Raw genomic sequence first — 20,167 nt, forward strand, 5'->3', positions numbered from 1 at the left:
AGTCACCCATACAACATACTTAAAAATATTACTCATAGAAGCATTTCAGGGGGGGAAAGGGAATTCTAGGACACCAGAAACAGTGGCAAGTTAGGACTGATCCAGATGTAGCAGCGGACACTTAAAAGAATCTATTTGACCTTGACATTTGAAAGAATGTCCTCTGAGCAACAAAATTTAAATGACAGAAAAATCTATTTCATTTCCTGTGCTTTTAATCATATTACATCATCAGATACACATATAATCATAATATAAATGTTGTTTATTGATCTTCAATTCTTCAAATCAACCTACAGACAAAGCACAACCAGTGTTACAGAAAAAAATGTAGATGTTATAAACTTTGCCAGTGTTAAAAAGTAATACAAGTAATAAAAATTGGGAGATGTATGGGAAAGAAGAGGAAAGGGAAAATACAGTAATTTCCTCACTCTTCACAGCTGTGAATTATTAGATATTATCTAAAATTATTACATGAAAAAATAGATGAATAAGTATATTATTTACAAGTTATTAATGCCAATGGCCTCAAGAATTAAAACCAAGAACTTAACAGTGTTTGTGAAATAGGATGGGGTATTAGAAGTTGTTAACATAATTACTTTAAATTTTTTATCCTTCTGAATTGCTTTCCTGTTTATATATTAATTGCATAATTTAAAATTACTAGTTTATAACTATAAATATTTGTTATATCTATTCGATGGAATGTTATGCATTGTTTAAAAAACATAAGTGAAGTGGAACTACGTGTACCAACATGGATAAATGTTCATAATTGAAAAAAAATGCAGAACAGCACAAGTATGTAAAGAACCATGTGTATATAAACATATATATCTATGTCTTTGTAAATATGTAATAAGGAAGTATGATTAGGGCACTTGGGTGGCTCAGTTGGCTAAGCATCTGACTTTGGATCAGGTCATGACCTTAGGGGGAATGGAGCCCCAAGTTGAGCTCAGCCGGGAGTCCTCTATCCCTCCCCCCTGCTCATGCTCTCTCTCAAATAAATAAAATCTTTTTTAAAAAATTAACTATGATTACATAAATATTTGTATGTTAATTAAAACCATGTCTGCAAAGATTCATTAATAGTTATATCTAGTTTGAAATGGGATGGATTTTACTTTATATACACACATATACTACTTATATAATAATAAAAAGATATAGTGAAGATTTAGAAATGTATCTATATATACTATAAATGAAAAGGTAACTTTGCAGATCAATATGCATATAGCACACTCCTATTTCTGTAAATAAAAAGTTATAGGTATGTAAACAGATCCGTGTAAGCATAAGAAGGGTAAGTACCAAATAGTGGATAAATGCCAGATAGTTGTTACCTCTGTAACAACTTAAAAAACCTTCAAAAAATACCATAAGATTTCACTTATATGTGGAATCTAAGAAACAAAACAAACTGAGGCAGGGCAAGAGGAAAACCAAGAATCAGACTCTTAAAACTATAGTGAACAAACGTATGGTTACCAGAGGGTGGTGGGTAGGCTATGAAGATTAAGGAGGGCATTTGTGATGACACAGGGTAATGTATGCAAGTGCTGAATCACTATATTGTACACTTGAACTAATATTATACTCGATGTTAACTGGAATGTAAATAAAAACTTCATAAATAAACCATTTTTTTCAAAATAAAACCCACCAAACAAGATTAAACTTAAACCATGAACTTTTAAGAAAGGAAATGGATAACAGGCACTTTTAAGTGGAAATCTAAAAGTCAGTTCTTCCTACCCACTAAAACAATCTACAAATCAGCCCTATTGCGCTATTTTGCCACTAATACAAAAAACAAAACAACAACAACAACAACACCCACATACACACACAAAAAAACAAAACAAAATAAAAACCCATCCTTGCAAGTTCCTAGCTAATTCACCAGAGGGCTCTCTCACCAAAAACTTCTGTCATCTCTTTCTAGAAATTCTAGGCATCTGCAGCTTAAGCCTTGGCCTTCTTAAATACCTGTGACCTCAGAATCTTGTGACATAGACAATTTCATTTTAAAGGATAGAACTTTAGAAAACAAGGAATTTCTTTAAAAGAGTAAGGGTAAGAAATCGATTAGAAAGAATAATACTTACATGTAAACATAATTCGCTGGGTATAGAAGTTATCACATTCAGGTCCCTTTTGAATACTGATATGTTAGCAGGCTGACTTGCAGCCACATTGAACAGAATCTTAGAGCCTGTCTGCTGAAAATTAGGGGACTGTGCAGGACTATCTTGAAGTCCACTGTGGCTGATGCCTATGACTTCTGGCACTGGACATGAGAGCGTATCTTCAGCAGAGGAAGAAAATGGAGAGTCTATGCTTTGGGTATCCTTCTGACTCTCAGGATAGATGCTAGATATGCTATGCTCCTGATAGAGCAAGTTTCTTAACTTTTCATCCAGAGTTTTAATTCGGTTGTCTGCAAACTCCATTTTTGGAGGTCTTTCCCCTTCTGATTCCAAGACAGCAGTAGGTAGAAGGGCAGTCAGTTCAAGGCCAGGGGTCTGAGTGGGAATGACCATCTTAGGAGAACTTGCTTCAGCGTTCATTGTGGTTTCTCCTTCTTGGGAAATAAACTCTGCATCCATAGATGGCTGCTGCACTACTAAGGACTGAGGCTTTTGATCAGACATAAATGCGAGAGTTGTAAGAGAGTTACCAGCAATCTGAGTTGACTCGCCAGGAGGGACCATAAGTACATCAGCCTGACTGGCAGCTTGGTGACATGGATATACAGGTAGAAATATGCCTGCTTGGTTAGTGAGTCCCTCACATTCAACTGCAACTGCACGAACTGAAGTAGCAGTATAACTTGAACTACTAGTAACTGGTGCCATTATCTGCCTGTCATCTTCCACTTGGTAAAATATAGCTGGATGCTTAGTTTCTACACTGGCATATTCAGAAATCTTACCATCAACTACATCCTTGAGTTCTGACTTGGAGGCAAAAAGTACACGCTGGCATGGATTACTTTCTAGAGTGGGCAGTGTGTCCTGTGATAGTTCCTTATTACTTGTGGTTCTTGGACCTGGAACAATAACAGAGAATAGCTAGGCATATATTAATAAATACAAAGTACAGACTGGTAACCAAACTCAAAGGGGACAAGAGGAGCAAGGGACAAACAAGAACCTGTGTGAGTAAGTCTTATAAATAAGACTCAAAATACACAGAATTCAAACTGTCAAGGAATAAAAACCTCTTATTTTTTCATAAATATTATAATTTTAAAAATATTAATTTTAAAATGTTTTACATTATACCCTGATAATAACACTTTCAAAAATGCTTATGAAAATTCTCCTAAAAAAAAAAAAAGAAAATTCTCCTAAGAATGAAATACCCATGAACACAAACTAAAGATATGGTAAATATTTTGTGACCCCTCCAAGTCTGGATAAAGTTGGCAGACAATGAACACTTACTAGGAAGTCGAGATAGCCCAGGAACTGTAGACAGGGACTGCTGAAGAGAAGGAGGAGACTGAACCTCACGGTTTCTTATTGTCTGATTGATACAGAATCGCCACCGTCCAACTGGGGATGACTGAGAAGCAGATTCATCTGCAGAAATAATTAGTAAAAATCAATATGCTAAGCAATTTTCAACATGTTTACCCTATTAAGGAAACCAAGTTAAAACATCAATTTGTCTTGTATCTCCATTTCCAACAGCACTGGATATGTGTAATTTATAAGACCAGACCTCCCAACACTGGCAAATACTCTAAAGAACTAAGCACAAGATAACGTTAGGGAAGGATTTTATAATCTATGAAACAAACATTTTATCAATAGCAATTAGAAGCAGGGCACATTTCTGGGAAAAAATGGAAAGCACTTTCTCCAATAAAATCTGTTATCTCCTGTTCTGTATCCTGATTATGATGATGCTTACACAAATCTATGAGTATTAAAATTTACAGAACTATACACGAAAAGAAAAACATCAATTTTACCACATGACAACTTAAAGTAAATCCCTACATCTTTACTCCTACATTGTAAACTTGTCAAATAAGTAATTTTTTAAAACTCTACCCTACTTTATTAGTCAGAAATCTGCTCAAATTCCTCCTAACAAGAAAGAACAGCGGAGGACCCTGGCATCCTAACACAAAGTAAATTTCAGGGTAATGGTATCTGATTTCATGACTCCCACACCACCTGTTGCTTCTTCATGTTGTTATAATTCCTTCACAGGTCCTCATTTGTCTATGGCTCTTCGCCCCCTCCCAGATACTCTAAATATAACCATGACCAGAGCTGAAAAGAATGGAGAGATAAAGTCATCAGAAAAGAAAACAGAAGACCCCATTTTTAGTCCCTGGAAGTTTAGTTAGTATCTGATAATTACAAAAACTTATCAGTGATCACAGCAGAAGTATAACACTAGTGGAAGGAAATCAAGATATAAATGACTATATTAAAACATGAGGCAAACTTAGAACATAGTGATATTAGTTAAGTTCTGTCTATCTCATATTAGTGGTTAAAAAAAAAACCAACTTACCAGTTAAGTTCAAACAGTAAAGCCGTTAAAGGTCATCAGTACTGTGACTGCTTTTCTGGTAACATACCATGCAACGACTCAGAAATAAATTAATTGGGTAAAGAACCAACACTTGAAGGAAATCTGGAGAATGGTTTTACTTCTTACGTCTGGCCTTTTTAAAAAGGCCTTTCAAAGTACAGGAAAACCTACATTAATAATTTACTAATTTCCTTTATTGGCTAAAGGAAATGTTTCCCAATGAAGATGTGTAAATTAAAGTTCAAATGTCTTCAAAAGCCACATGGTAAATTTTATTAAATATACTTACTGCTGGTTTGAGTGGATGCAGAACTTATCTGTACTTGTTCAGACGATCCTGTCTGAATTAAAAATGAACAGATAAATAAAGAAGTTCCTGATATAGATCTGAGAAGACCTATTTGCTAAACAACTGCTCTTACTTGGCCACTGTTGGGTTCCACAATAATAGAATCAATTCCGATGGCTCTATCTGCAGCAGACTGGACATGAAGCGTCTCCTGGGCTTGACCTACAATAGCCCTCAGTTCTTCTACAAATTTTTCTTTCTCACTTTCTAGCACGAAGTTATCTTCAACCTGTCCAAAAGTAAGTCTATTAATTTCAGTTTTCTCAAAATTATAATATTGTATCAATGTTGACTATCATAAAGAAAAATAAATTAAAATTAATTATTTAGATACAAATGCCACAGTAGAATTAAAAACGACCAGCATGGGGCACCTGGGTGGCTTAGTCGATTGAGCATCCAACACTTGGTTTCAGCTCAGGTCATGATCTCAGGGTCGTGAGATCAAGCCCTTTGTCGGGCTCTACACTCAGTGGGGAGTCTGCTTGAGATTCACTTACTCTGCCCCTCCCCCTGCTCATGCTCTGGCACTCTCCCTCTAAAAATAAATAAATAAATCTTAAAAAAAAAACTGACCAGCACTAAAATACCACATTATACATTAAATTATTCTCTTTTTGAGACCACTGCCAATTGTCAGATTGTAACTACCTACCAGCAAAAAAGCCAGCATTTTAAAAAATATCTTGCATTCTATAAATTATCATTTGAGGAACATAACTGAGACAATCTTTATGATTCCCACTAGATATCCAAGCCCAAACATTTTTAAATCACAAAATGAAATATCTCTAAAGTTATAAAGAATGGCCTGGAGAGAGTTCAGAAGATACTATGTTAAACAAGAGGCAGAACTGACAACATTATTAACTTTTAAAATGCTTAATTCTATTTCTCTAGGAATGCATATCTAAAGAAAACTGGCAGAAACAAAAGCATTATGTACTCTTCCTTCCACCCTTGCTTATCTGCATTTAAAAAGGGCAAAACTACTAACTTAAGACTAACAATTCAAAGAAAATATGAAAACTAAATGAAATGATGAGCATTAAACATCGATTAGTAAGATGATATATCAGAAACTAACACGTTAGGATTATGTGGCATATACTAAAAACTATTGATGCTTAGGCATTATGTCCAAAGATTCTAATTTAATTAGGGACCCAGGCAATGGATTTATTTTAAAAACTCTTAAGGTGACTTTAACATGCAGCCAGGGATAAGTATCACTGACCTAGATAATGTCTTAATAAAACCCCCTCACATGTTAGAAATAAATATATTGGAATGAAAAAAGGTACAGTGACTTAGTTTTGATCATAAGCAGTGTAATTCTGTGCAAATTTTAAAAACTAATGGTACCCCCAAAAAGGTTGCTTTGAATAAATGAGGGGAAAAAAAGAGAATGCTGAAGGGAAGATAATTTGGTTTCATTGTATTTACCATATAGTCTGCAATATCCTCTGGTGCATCACCATCAACATCAAACTTGAAGGTGACCATCTTATTGTTGTGTGTCTCCAGTTGACACTCCACCATATTGTCTCCAGATACTGACACCTGGGCACAAATATTTCACCAATTTAAGAGTCACAATTATTACCTTCTCTTTGCAAATGGACCAAGGAACATGTATGTAGATGAGCTAACATTCAAATATATGGAAAAATAGTTTAAGTTGCTGAGAAGATAAAAAGAGTGCTTTTCCCTATTGAAATACTGCCTTAACACCCATTCTATGAAAATATGAGTTAAATTAGCAAAATATAAATTAGAAATGTGATCCCAATGGGAAAGAAAAAGGAACACAACTTTTATAAAAAGACAAAAAAGTCAGAAGACTCACTATATTTTTCCAAAATGCAAAGATTGTTCAATCATCCAAAATTCTCTTAATCCCACAAATTGGCTCTTTAAACAAAAGAAAATGCACCGCTAATGGGGGCAGCCTGTGTGGTTCAGCAGTTTAGCACCGCCTTTGGCCCAATGTGTGATCCTGGAGACCCGGGATCGAGTTCTGCGTTGGGCTCCCTGTATGGAGCCTGCTTCTCCCTCTGCCTGTGTCTCTGCCTCTCTCTGTCTCTCATGAATAAATAAATAAAATCTTAAAAAAAAGAAAACTCACCACTAATGGAAATGTATATTGGTCCAACCTTTTGGGACAGCCCATCTACCAATACATATTTTTAAATTTTTTAAACCTTCATACAGTTTCACTAGTTTTATTAATTTATTTTAAATTGAAATATAATTAACATACAGAGTTATACTGAATTCAGGTGTCCAACATACTGATTTAACAATTCCACATGTCACTCAATTGGAACTGGCTCATCAAGGTAAATGTACTCACCATCTGTCACCAAATATCGTTATCACAATGTCACTGACTATATTCCCTTTGCTGTATATACATCCTCCCCAACAAAACGACAAATCCCCAACAAATCCTGCCTGCCAACCACTTTTATTTTTTGTATTAATGAGGTTAGTTTTTTGCTTTTTGTCACTTTTTCACCCATTAATTCTAAGAATGAAGCATTAAAAAGAATCTGGGAGGCTTATAAAGATCTGTGTTCAAAAGTGTTTGCTACAGAGAGACACACACAGACAAATAGACAAAAGGAAAGAGAAAGCCAAAAAGTTAAAGATGACAGACTGGCAGACAAAGAGACTGACAGAAAGAAACAACCTAAATGACAAACAACAGAAGAAATTAAACTAATTACAAAAAATAGAGAAGGAAAATTTCCAAATTCATTCTATGAGGCCAGCATTAACTGGATGCCAAAAGCAGATAAAGAAACTACAAAAAAAAAAAACTAACTATATGCCAATATCCCTGATAAACATGGATGCAAAAATACTAAACAAAATACTACCAAATTGAATCCAACACAATAAAAAAATCATTCACCACAATCAAGTGGAATTTATTCCTGGGATGCAAGGGTGGCTCAATATTTGCAAATCAATCAACATGATACACACATCGACATGAGAAAGGATAAGAACCATATGATCATTTCAATAGGTGCGGCAAAAATATATGACAAAGCACAACATCCTTTCATGATAAACCCCTCAATAAAATAGGTTTATAAGGAACAAACCTCAACATAATCCATAGATAATATCTATATTATATCCATAGACATATATAATATATACATAGATAATATATCCATAGATAATATCACGCTCAATGATGAAAAATGGAAACCTTTCCCCCCCAAGGTCAGGAAAAATTCAAGGATGTTCATTTTCATCACTTTACTCAACATAGTACTGCAAGTCCCAGCCACAGCAATTAGATGACGAAAACAAATAAAAGGAATCCAAATCGGTAAGGAAGATGTAAAACTTTCATTATTTGCAGGTGACATGGTACTAAATATAGAAAAGCTAAAAAAAAAAAAACCCTACTAGAACTGATAAATGAATTTACTAAGGTCGCAGGATAAAACATCAATGGACAGAAATCAGTTGCATTTCAAAACACTAGTGATGAATCACCAGAAAGAGAAAGAAAGCAATCACATTTACAAATGCACCAAAAATAATAAAATACCTTGGAGTAAACTTACCAAAGAGGTGAAAGACCTGTACCCTGAAAACTATAAAATACTGATGAAAGATGAATATGACACAAATAAATGGAAAGATATTCATGCTAATGGACTGAAAGAACAAATATTGTTAAAATGACCATACAACCCAAAGCAATCTATACATTTAACACAAACTCTATCAAAGTAATAACATTTTTCACAGAACCAGAACAAAATATACTAAAATTTGTATGTGACCACAAGAAACCCTCATTAGCCAAAGCTATCCTCCAAAAGAAAAGAAAAGCTAGAGGTAACACAATTCCGGATGTCAAGTTATACCACAAAGACGTTAGAATCAAAACAGTATGGTAATGTTACAGAAACCAACACCCAGATCAACAGAATAGGACAGAAGGCCAGAAATAAATACACAATTATATGGTCAATTAATCTTCAACAAAAGAGGCAAGAATATACAATTGGAAAAAGACTGTCTCTTTGAAAAATAGTGTTGGGTAAAACTAGAGAGCTACAGGCAAAAGACAGAAACTGGACCACTTTCATATACCATACACAAAAATAAATTCAAAATGGATGAAAGAATTAAATGAGAGGCCTAAAACCATAAAAATCCTAGAAAGGGACACAGGCAGTAATTTCTGTGACACTGGCTGTACCAACATTGTGCTAGATATGTCTCCTGAGGCAAAGGAAATAAAAGCAGAAATGAACAACTGGGCCTATATCAAAATAAAAAGTTTCTGTACAGCAATGGAAACAATCAATAAAACTGAAAAACAGGGATGCCTGGGTAGCTCAGCGGTTGAGCGCCTCCCTTCAGCCCAGGGTGTGATACTGGAGTCCTGGAATCAAATTCCGCATTAGGCTCCCTGCATGGAGCCTGTTTCTCTCTCTGCCTGTGTCTCAGCCTCTCTCTCTCTCTCTCTCTCTCTCTCTGTCTCTCATGAATAAATAAAATCTTTAAAAAAAATAAAAGATAAAAAACTGAAAAACAACCTACTGAATGGGAGAACATATTTGCAAATGACATATCCAATAATGGGTTATTATCCAAAATACATAAAGAAATTCTACAACTCAACACAAAAAATAATCTGGATACAAAATGGGCAGAAGAGAGAATCAGAGCTCGGCAAGATGGTGGAGTAGGAGGACCCAGAGTCACCCCATCCTGTATTTTCAACTGGGTATCATTCACATCCAAGTCAATAAACTGGAGAGTGATCCAAAGACTGGTAAAACAAACTCCATAAATAAATATAGGGAAGAAGCTTCATCTCAAAGGTTAGTAAGGTGAAGGAGGCCGCCTGCAGAAGGGACTAGTTGTGCATACAATGAAAGCAGAGAAACAGGCCCTCACACCAGGGAACTCAAGTAAGGAAGACTACTCCCTATAAAGTTTGGCTTTAAGAACTAGAGGTGTTGAATTCTAGGAGTTTGCAAAACCAGTGGGGCTTTAGAGGTCAGCTGAATCAGCACTAGGCAAGCCAGGAAGGCAAGTGATAGCTGGGCTATCACCCTTAAAGAGACAGCAACCTGTGGAGAGGCAACATAAAAATGGCAGTTCACACAAAGCTGGAGGAAAACAGGAGACAGATATGTTCGTACTGATTTTGGAGCTGGCAGGTGCCAATTTTCTCCACTGCACCTCAGCCTAAGCACAGAGACATCCGGAAGATGGGACTGCAAAAGTGCTTGCTACCTAACCCACTAGCACTGTGCCACACCCATGGTTTTGGCTGAGAACTTGCCTACTACAAACCTGCTAGTCTTGGTGCTAGGCTTAGGGCAAATTTTGTTAAATATGCATATGTACCCCACTCAGCTGCAGGGTGCACAGCTGCCATGGGGCAACAGGTACATCCACCATGTCCAACCATACAAACCCACCAACCCTCATGTGTATTGCCCAGCCATGATCCCCCAGCCACTATTGTGAGTCAAGCTCAACCACATGCCCCTGGCCTCAATAGCGCATAGTCCCCAGACATGGCAGCACTTCAGGGGATCCTGGATAGGACTCATGGCACAGCACAAACTTTGCTAACATGGCAGCCCCACTCCCAAGTTCCTCAGTGGGCACAGCCTCTCAGATGGGCCTGCCTGGGGCCCACTAACACCAGAGAGAGCAACCACAGCCACAACAAGTAAAGAGACACTGCAGATGACTGCAAGAAAGGAAAACTGACCCAGACACAACAGCAGGTTGTAAACAACACACATAGGATACTCTCCTGAAGTCCCAGTTTCTGGTGAACAGAGGTCCTTGAACTCCAGAGCACTCCAGGGCCCCTTCCTCATAAAGTCACTAATTTCTTTCTTTTTTTCCCCCAAAGATTTATGTATTCATTTTGAGAGAGAGAGAGAGAGAGAGAGAGAGTGAGAGAGAGTGCAGGAGGCAGAGGCAGAAGGTGAGGGAGAGGGAGGAGGGAGAGGGAGAGAGAATCTCAAGCAGACTCCATGATGAGCATGGAGCCTGATGCAGGGCTCAAGGTGGGGCTCAAACTCAACTCTAAGATCACAACCGGAGCTGAAACCAAGAGTCAGACACCCAACCATCTGCGCCACCCAGGCGCCACATAAAGTCACTACTTTCAATAGCAAAAGATACAAGTGACCATCTTGTATCTTGTATCAGAGCCAGACAAAATGAGGAGACAAAAACTTACCTCAAATAAAAGAACTGGACAAGGCCATACTCAGAGACATAAGTAACATGCCTCATAGAGAATGTAAAAAAAAAGATAAGGAAACTCACTGAACTGAGAAACGAATGAAAGACATAAGTAAGACCCATAACACAGAGATAAGTAAAGACATAACAGAGATAAAAGGGCACAAAGAAATGAGAAACATACTTCATGGAATGAATAGCATGATAGAAGTAGAGAAATTAATTAGTGACCTGGAAGAAAGACTAGTGGAAAGTAATTAAGCTGAACAAGAGACAAAAGAACTATGCAAAAAAAGAATAGACTTAGGGAACTTGGTGAATCCATCAAACGTAATAAGATTCAAATAACTTGAGCCCAGAAAAAGAAGAGAGAAGGGGGTGGAAGCAGAAAATTTATTTCAAGAAATAATAGTTGAAAACCTCCCCAATATGGGGAAGGAAGCAAAATCCAGTTCCAGAAGCCACAGAGAACCCCCAACAGAATAAAAAAAAGCAGAGACTGACACAAAGACATACTGTAATTAAATTTGGAAAATATAGTAACAAAGAAAAAAATTTCAAAAGCAGTAAGATGAGAGAAATCCTTAACTTACAGAGGAAAAACCATAAGACTAGCAAGAGATTTTTTAACAGAAACTTTGCAAACCAAAAGAGAGTGGCATGATCTATTCAAAGGGCTAAGTGGGAAAAAATCTGCAGCCAAGAATATTCTATCCAGTAAAGCTATCTTTCTGTATAAAAGAAGAGATAGAGTTTCACAGACAAAAACTAAAGCACTTCATGATCATTAAACCAGCCCTGCAAGAAATACTAAAAAGGACTCTGAGTGGAAAAGAGAATGCAAAAGTGACAGTTACATGGGGCACCTGGGCAGATCAATAGGTTCGACATATGACTCTTGATTTCAGCTCAGGTCATGATCTCAGGATTGTGAGATTGAGCCCCATGATGGGCTCTGTGCACAGCAGAGGGTCTGCTATAGATTTTCTCTTCCCTCTCTCTCTGTCCCTCTCCCACCTAGTATGCAAGTGCTCTCTCTCTAAAACAAACAAACAAACAAACAAACTTTACAAGTAAAAACAAAAAAGTGACAGTAGGGATATAGGAAATAGAAAGTAATAAAAGTGAGTATTTTTGTAAAAAATCAGTTAAGAAACTCACTTAAAAAAGGATAAAATGAACTACCATATACCTGAACTACCATATACCTGAAACATGGGGAGGACAAGAGTTAAGAATGGGTTCAAACTTAAATGACCATCAACCTAATACAGACTGCAATATGCATTAGATGATATATCAAATTTATCATACATCAAACATTACATCATATATCAAGACCACTAATATTCAAAGAGAAAGAAATCCAAATATATCACTAAAAAATCAATACATGAAAGAGAAAAAGCCAAGAAAGGGTTGGAGAAAATCTTTAGAAACAACCACAAAACAAGTAATAAAATGTAATAAATACACATCAATTGAAGTAATACATCAATTACTTTTGATGTAATAACCAGATTAAATGCTCCAATGAAAAGACATATGGTAAAAGAATGAATAAGAAAACAATGCTCATCTATATGCTGCCTATAAGAGACTGATTTTACACCTAAAGACACCTGAAGATTGAAAGTGAGAGGATGGATAAACATCTATCATGGCAAATGGATGTCAGAAGTAAACCTGAATAGCAATACTTGCATTGGACAAACTAGACATTAAAACCAAGAATGTAAGAAGACACAAAGAAGGACATGACAAATAAAGGGGACAATCCAACAAGAACGTATAACAACTGTAAATACTTACAAACCTGACATGGGAGCACCCAAATACATAAAATGGTTAATACATAAACATCAATAATAATACAATAATAGTAGGGGACATTAACACCCCATTTACATCAATGGACACATCATCTAAACAGAAAATCAACAAGGAAACACTGGCTTTGAATGAAATACTGGAATAGATGGATTTAACAGATACAGTCAGAACATTCCATCCTAAAACAGCAGAATACACGTTCTTTTCAAGTGCACACTGAACAATCTACAGAATAGATCACATGGTGGCTCTCAAAACAAGCCACAACAAATTCAAGAAGACTGAAGCCATACCATGCATATTTTCTGACCACAATGCTATGAAACTAGAAGTCAATCACAAGAAAAATCTGGAAAGACCACAAATACATGCAGGTTAAATAACATGCAACAGTCAATTAATGGCTCAACCAGGAAATAAAAGAAGAAATAAAGAAACAAATGAAAATCGAAACACAAGGTCCAAAACCTTGGGGATGCAGCAAAAGCTGTTCTAATGTGGAAGTTTATTAGCAATGTAAGCCTACCTCAAAAAGCAAGAAAACTCTCAAACAACCTGACCTTGCACCTAAAGGAGCTAGAAAAAACACAAAACCTGAAACTGGCAGAAGGAAGGAAATAATAAAAATTAGATCAGAAACAAATGATACAGAAACTGAAAAAAACAAACAAACAAAGAAAAACAGTAGAACAGACCAGTGAAAGCAAGGACTAGCTCCTCTACCGAGACTTATCAAGAAAAAAAGAAAAGGCTTAAATAAATAAAATCACAAATAAGCTAAGAGAAATAATGAACACCACACATAGAAATTATCTTGAGAATATTATGAAAAACTATATACCAGAAATTGGGCAACCTAGAAGAAATGGATAAATTCCTAGAAACAAACTATCAAAACTGAAAACAGAAGGGAATAGAAAATTTGAACAGATAACCAGGAAAGAAAGAGTAATCAAAAAATTCCCAAAAAACAAAATTCCAGGTCCAAATGGCTTCACAAGTGCATTCTACCAAACATTTAAAGAACAATTAATACCGGGAGGCCCTGGTGGCTCAGCGGTTTAGCGCCACCTTCAGCCCAGGGCCTGATCCTGGAGACACTGGATTGAGTCCCACATCGGGCACCCTGCATGGAGCCTGCTTCTCACTCTGTGTCTCTGCCTCTCTCTCTCTCTCTCTCTCTCTCTCTCTCTCTCTCTCTGTGTGTGTGTGTGTGTGTGTGTGTGTGTGTGTGTGTGTGTCATGAATAAATTTAAAAATCTTTAAAAAAATAAAGAACAGTTAATACCTATCCTTCTCAAACTATTCCAAAAAATAGAGAAGAAAGGAAAACTAGCAAATTTACTCTATGATGCCAGCATTACCCTGATACCAAAATCAAATAAAGACACCACTGAAAAAGACAACTACAGGAGCTCCTGAGTGGCTTAGTCAGTTAAACATCTGCCTTTGACTCAGGTCATGATTTCAGGGTCCTGGGATCAGGCCCCACTTCAGGCTTCTTGCTCAGCGGGGAGTCTGCTGCTCCCTCTGCTTCTCCCCCTGTTCGTGTTCTCTTTCTCTCTCAAATAAATAAATAAAATATTTTTAAAAAGAGAGAGAATTACAGGCCAATATCCCTGATGAACATACACACAAAAATCAGTGTTTAAAAAGGAAAAGCAGGGGCACCTGCATGGCTCAGTAAGTTAACTGTCCAACTCTTGATTTCAGCTCAGGTCATGACCTCAGGGTTGTGAAATCGAGCTTCACATTGGGCTCCACACTCAGTAAGCAGTCTGCCTCTCTCCCTTTCCCTGTACCCCTCCATCAATTCATGCACTCACTCACTCTAAAATAAAGAAATAGATCTTTAAAAAATGAAAAAGGAAAGAAAACTGGAGGCTTCACAAATCTTCACGAATCTGGACATCAAGTTATACAACTGAGCTGTATTAATCAAAATAGTATGACACTCACACAAAAATAAGCATATAAATCAATGAAAAATAATAGAAAATCCAGAAGTAAACCCACAACTTTAGGGCCAGTTAATCTTCAACAAAGCAGGAAACAATATCTAATGGTAAAAGGACAGTCTCTTCAACAAGATGGTGTTGGAAAAACTGGACAACACACAAAAAATGAAATTCCACCACTTTCTTACACGATATACAAAAATAAATTCAAAATGGGTTAAAGATCTAAATGTAAGACTTAAAACTAAAAATCCTAGAAGAGAACACAAGCAGTAACTTCTTGACACCAGCACTAACAACTACTTTCTAGTTATCTCCCGAAGAAAGGGAAACAAAAGCAAAAATGATCTAATGGGACTACATCAAAATCAAAAGCTTCTACACAGCAAAGGAAGCAATTAACAAAACAAATTTTGTTTTATATATCTGTATATATCTGCTAGTATAGTGTATACTATATTGCTAGTATGCAAAATATATAAAGAATTCATAAAACTCAACACACAAAAACAAATAATCCAATTACAAAGAACATAGACATTTTCCAAAGATTTTCAAATGGCCAACAGACATGTGAAAAGATGCTCATCATCACAGCAACAGAAATCAAAACTACAATGAGCTATTATCTCTCGCTTGTTAGAATGGCTAAAATCAACAACACAAGAAAGAACCGCTGTTGAGGAGGATGTGGAGAAAAAGGAACCCTCAAGCACTGCTACTTGGAACACAAACTGGTGTAGCCATTGTGGAAAACTGTATGGAGGGTCCTCAGAAAGTTAAAAATAGAACTACCCCACAATGCAGCAATTGCACTATTGGGTATTTGCATAAAGAATACATAAACACTAATTCAAAGGGATATATACACCCCTGTGTTAATAGCAGCACTATTTAGAATAACCAAGATATGGAAGCAGTTCAAGTGTCCATCAATTGATGAATGGATAAACAAGATGTGGTATATTTATAAAATGTAATACTATTCAGCCATAAAAAAGAATGAAATCTTGTCAATTGCAACAAAATGGATGGAGCTCCAAAGTGAAATTCTAAGCACAGGAAGTCAGTGAGAGAAAGACAAATACCATAGGATTTTACTCATATTTGTTATTTAAGAAATAAAACAAACAATTGAAAAAAAGAGAGACAACCAAGAAACAGACTACAGAGAACAGGTTTTTAGCACAGGGGAGGAATATGAGGGATGGGTGAAATAGATGATACAGATTAAAGAATACACTTATCATAATGAGCACTAAGGATTGTACATAACTACTGAGTAACTATATTGTATACCTGAAACTAATACAACACTGTATGTTAACTATACTGGAATTAAAGTTAAAAACCTAATAAACTTAATATATTTGTTCTGCGTGTATGTGTGTTCAGCAAAAGAAAAAGAATATGGAATTATATATATAGGTTTAAGCATCCATCCAAAACATATATCACATTGGTTAGAAATAACAGCTTTAAAGTCTGAACTGGATTCAGATCTATCACTTGCTAATTCAATGACCACAGGATAATTACTTTACTTCTATAATCTTTAGTATCTTTATTCATAAAGATGAGTATACCAACACCTATCATACAGGGTTACTGAAGGATTAAATGATAAAACAAATGCATAACATTTGAAGTTCTACCACAAAAGAATACAATAAATTTGCTACTATTACTAGTACTATTACAACCTTAATCATGTAAAATACTACACATACATACAGAGGGAAAAAAAGATGAAAACTAAAACACTGATAGGAATTATTTCTGAGAGGTGATAAAAAGTAATTTTTATTTTCTTCCTAATATTTCCTAGTACATAATACTCGTACCAGAAAAATTTTTAATGAAAGATATGTTAGCATTTCACAATGCTCTATACTCATGTCTAAAGCAACATGGCCCCAATCTGTCAACAAAGACCTCTACACACACTCTTAACCAAATAATATTTACACACTGACCTGAAGGACAGTAAGTTGGAATTTAGTCCCCTTCTCTGGTCGAGGACAGGAAGCTCTTCTTTGTTTGATCCGATCTTGTTTGCCATTTCCACATGGGATATCGGGGGTATTGATGTTTTCCTTCACAAATGCCACATCATGATTCAAACTAGTTATTAGAAAAAAACAAAAGCAACTCCTATTCAATTTCTCAGAGAAAACAGTATTCGATGATTCTCAAAGCACAGTACTTAACCCAAATCAGAATTAACATCTGAAATTCTATGATGTCTAGAAGAATTCCATTCTGATGGTAAAATTCTAGAAAAACTCCAATTATAAAATTATACATAATGAGTTTAAGGAAAATAAGAAATATAATATCTGAGAATATACAAAAAGCAAATTTTATACTTAAGATTGGTTAATTTAATGGTATGTGAATTGTATCTCAATAAAGATGTTTTTCAAAGTTATGAAAAACTGAGATAATATGTATTTATCTGGCAGTCACCTGACAGTAGTAGGAATGAAAGAAAAACACTGTCATTGATGGACCTTTATGGAACCTTTTATCAGAGGATGCTCTTGATCAATTTTATCTTGTTTGTTTTGGGGTATATTATTAATGTGTTCAAATACAACTCCTAACAATTTTCTATCAAAATATAACTGTTTATGTATTGAACTCAATAGGGTATAGACAGATGAAGTGCAGGACATAAGAACAGGGTAGGAGAAAAAAACAAAAAATGAAAATGAGACTAAAAATATGTAGTAGTGACTTCTTGGAAGATGGTAGCAGAGGAAGAGGACCCCCTATGCTCACCTGTCCCATGAATACAACCAGGTAACTATCAAATCATCCAAAATACACCAGAAATTAACCTGAAGACTAGAAAAATGAACTACACAACTAAAAGTAAAGAAGAGGCCACACTGAAGAAGACAGAAAGTGTGGAGACGTGGCTGGGGAGAAAAATAGACTGCAGCCACTGGGGTGGGGAGGAAGCAGTGGTCACAGGAAAGGGTTACAGACTACCCATACAGGGTAGTGAATGGGAAAACAAGTCCCCGTAGCAAGAGAGGTCAAATTTTGTGACTCTTGGCAATCAGTGGGGCATAAAGCCTGGAGTTTTAAAGCTCACTGGGCTTGGCTGGGATACAATCCACAGGGGATTGTTCTGCTCTTGCAGAGTAGACAGACAAACAACCTGTGGGTATACAGTGTGGAAAGAGTGATATGAAAAGTAACTGGAGTACAAAGTGGGGAGGTTATTTATTCATTTCAGACCACATCCCAGAAAGGCAACATTCACGGAGAGAAACCTTTAGGAAGAAAGGAGCTAGGTGGTGCTATTTCCTTCCCCTGACCCTAAGTGTAAGCACAGGGCCACCACAGGAACCAGCACAACTCTGACAATCCCTACCTAACATGCTTACACCAAGCTCTGCCTCTCCCACATTCCAGTGGTACCTCGATTTCCCAGCTCTTTGCCATACTCCCACCTTGGCAGGCCACCTCCCCAGAAGACTGGCCCCAAACTCTGCTTACACATTGTCTCCTGACAGGAATTTTGCAGAGCCTCAGTTACAGTGGTGGTGAGAAACAGACCAGAGCACACCTAGTTAAAACATGCCACTTCAGGAAAGGGGACAAAACGCTGCCCACAACCAGCAAGCAAAGTCTCTGCAGACAACTGATCTGAAGGACAAAATGCCTAGGACAAAATAAGAGCATACGCAGGACATACTGGAGACACTCCAGCAAGCTACAGGCCCTGTGGAACAGGGATACTACTGAGCAGGGCACAAGGACCTATTCATCATAAGGCCATTATCCTTAAGAACAGAAGATGTAGCTGACTTTCCTAACAGAGAAAGAAGCACAGAAATATCAGTAAAATGAGAAGACAGAGAAATTTATCCCAAATGAAAGAATAGGACAAAGCCACAGCCAGAAATCTAAGCAAAAAGGAAATTAGTAACATGCCTGATAGAGAATTTAAAGTAATGTTCACAAACATACTCATTGGACTTGAGAAAAGAGTGGAAGACATTAGTGAGATCCATAATACAGAGATAAGGAATAACATAGCAATGATAAAGGGCTCATTAAACAAAATGAGAAGCACACTTGACGGAATGAAGAGCAGGATGGAAGAAGCAGAGGAACAAATTAGTGACCTAGAATTCAGAATACTGAAAAGTAATCAAGTTGAACAAGAGAGAAAAAAAAAATTATGAGAAATGAAAATAGACTTAGGGAACACAGTGACTACACCAAATGTAATAACATTCGTATTATAGGAGTCCTAGAAGAAGAAAGAGAAAATGGAGTAGAAAATTTCTTGTAAGAAGTAAAAGCTGAAAACTTCCCTAATCTGGGGAAGGTAACAGACATCCAGATCCAGGAGGCACAGAAAATGCCCAACAAAATCAATAAAAGGAGATCCATACCAAGATATATTGTAATTAAATTGGCAAAATACAGTGATAAAAAAATAAAAGCAGCAAGGCAAAAAAATATAGTAACATAAAAGAGAAACTCCATGGAGCACATGGATAGCTCAGTTGGTTAAGCATCTACCTTCAGCTCAGGTCAAGATCTTGGGAGTTGCGGAATCAAATCCCACATTGGGGTCCCAGCTCAGTGAGGAGTCTGCTTCTCCCTCTCCCTCAGTTCCTCCCCCCACTCATGCTCACTAAGTAAGGCTCACAAAGTGGGGCCAGCAGAGGATTTTTCATCAAAAGCTCTGCAAGCCAGAGGGGAGCGGCATGATAGATTCAAAGTGCCCAATGAGAAAAATCTGCAGTCAAGAAAACTATCCACCAAGGCTCCCATTCAGAATAGAAGGAGAGATAAAGAGTTTCCCAGACAAATAAAAACTGAAGGAGTTCATGACTGCTAAACCAGCTCTGTAAAAAATATTAAAGGGGATTCCTAAAGTGGGAAGGAGAGAACAAAATTATAAAGGTAGGAAACTAAGCAGTAAAGATTAATATTTCTGTAAAAATTCAGTCAAGATATTCACAAAATAAATGCAAAACACGTAAAATATGTAACTATATGAAATATGACAAAATATATCTAAAATGTGGGGAGGAGAGGAGTAAAGAATAGGCCCAAACTTAAACAACCATCAAATTAATACAGACTGCTACGTGCAGAAGAGGTCATATACAACCTAATGGCAACCATATCTCAAAAACCACTAATAAATATGTAAAGGACAAAGAGAAAAAAATCC

At 36.5% G+C, this 20,167-nt stretch overlaps 1 protein-coding gene across 5 annotated transcripts in view; it reads right to left on the reverse strand.

The window, feature by feature from the left end:
* Window positions 1–20,167, reverse strand: part of WNK3 (WNK lysine deficient protein kinase 3) — a 152,580-nt gene that overhangs the window by 33,019 nt on the left and 99,394 nt on the right. For all 5 annotated transcript variants that reach the window (XM_041740785.1, XM_041740784.1, XM_041740783.1 and 2 more), the window contains exons 12-17: window positions 16,938–17,085; window positions 6,365–6,481; window positions 4,992–5,147; window positions 4,859–4,910; window positions 3,462–3,599; window positions 2,121–3,064 (exon numbers count right to left, since the gene is read on the reverse strand). In XM_041740785.1, coding sequence (XP_041596719.1) covers window positions 2,121–3,064; window positions 3,462–3,599; window positions 4,859–4,910; window positions 4,992–5,147; window positions 6,365–6,481; window positions 16,938–17,085 — 1,555 coding nt within the window. The remainder of the gene's footprint in view (window positions 1–2,120; window positions 3,065–3,461; window positions 3,600–4,858; window positions 4,911–4,991; window positions 5,148–6,364; window positions 6,482–16,937; window positions 17,086–20,167) is intronic.

Source organism: Vulpes lagopus, chromosome X, assembly GCF_018345385.1.
Source record: "Vulpes lagopus strain Blue_001 chromosome X, ASM1834538v1, whole genome shotgun sequence".
In the NCBI taxonomy this organism is placed as follows: Eukaryota; Metazoa; Chordata; class Mammalia; order Carnivora; family Canidae; genus Vulpes; species Vulpes lagopus.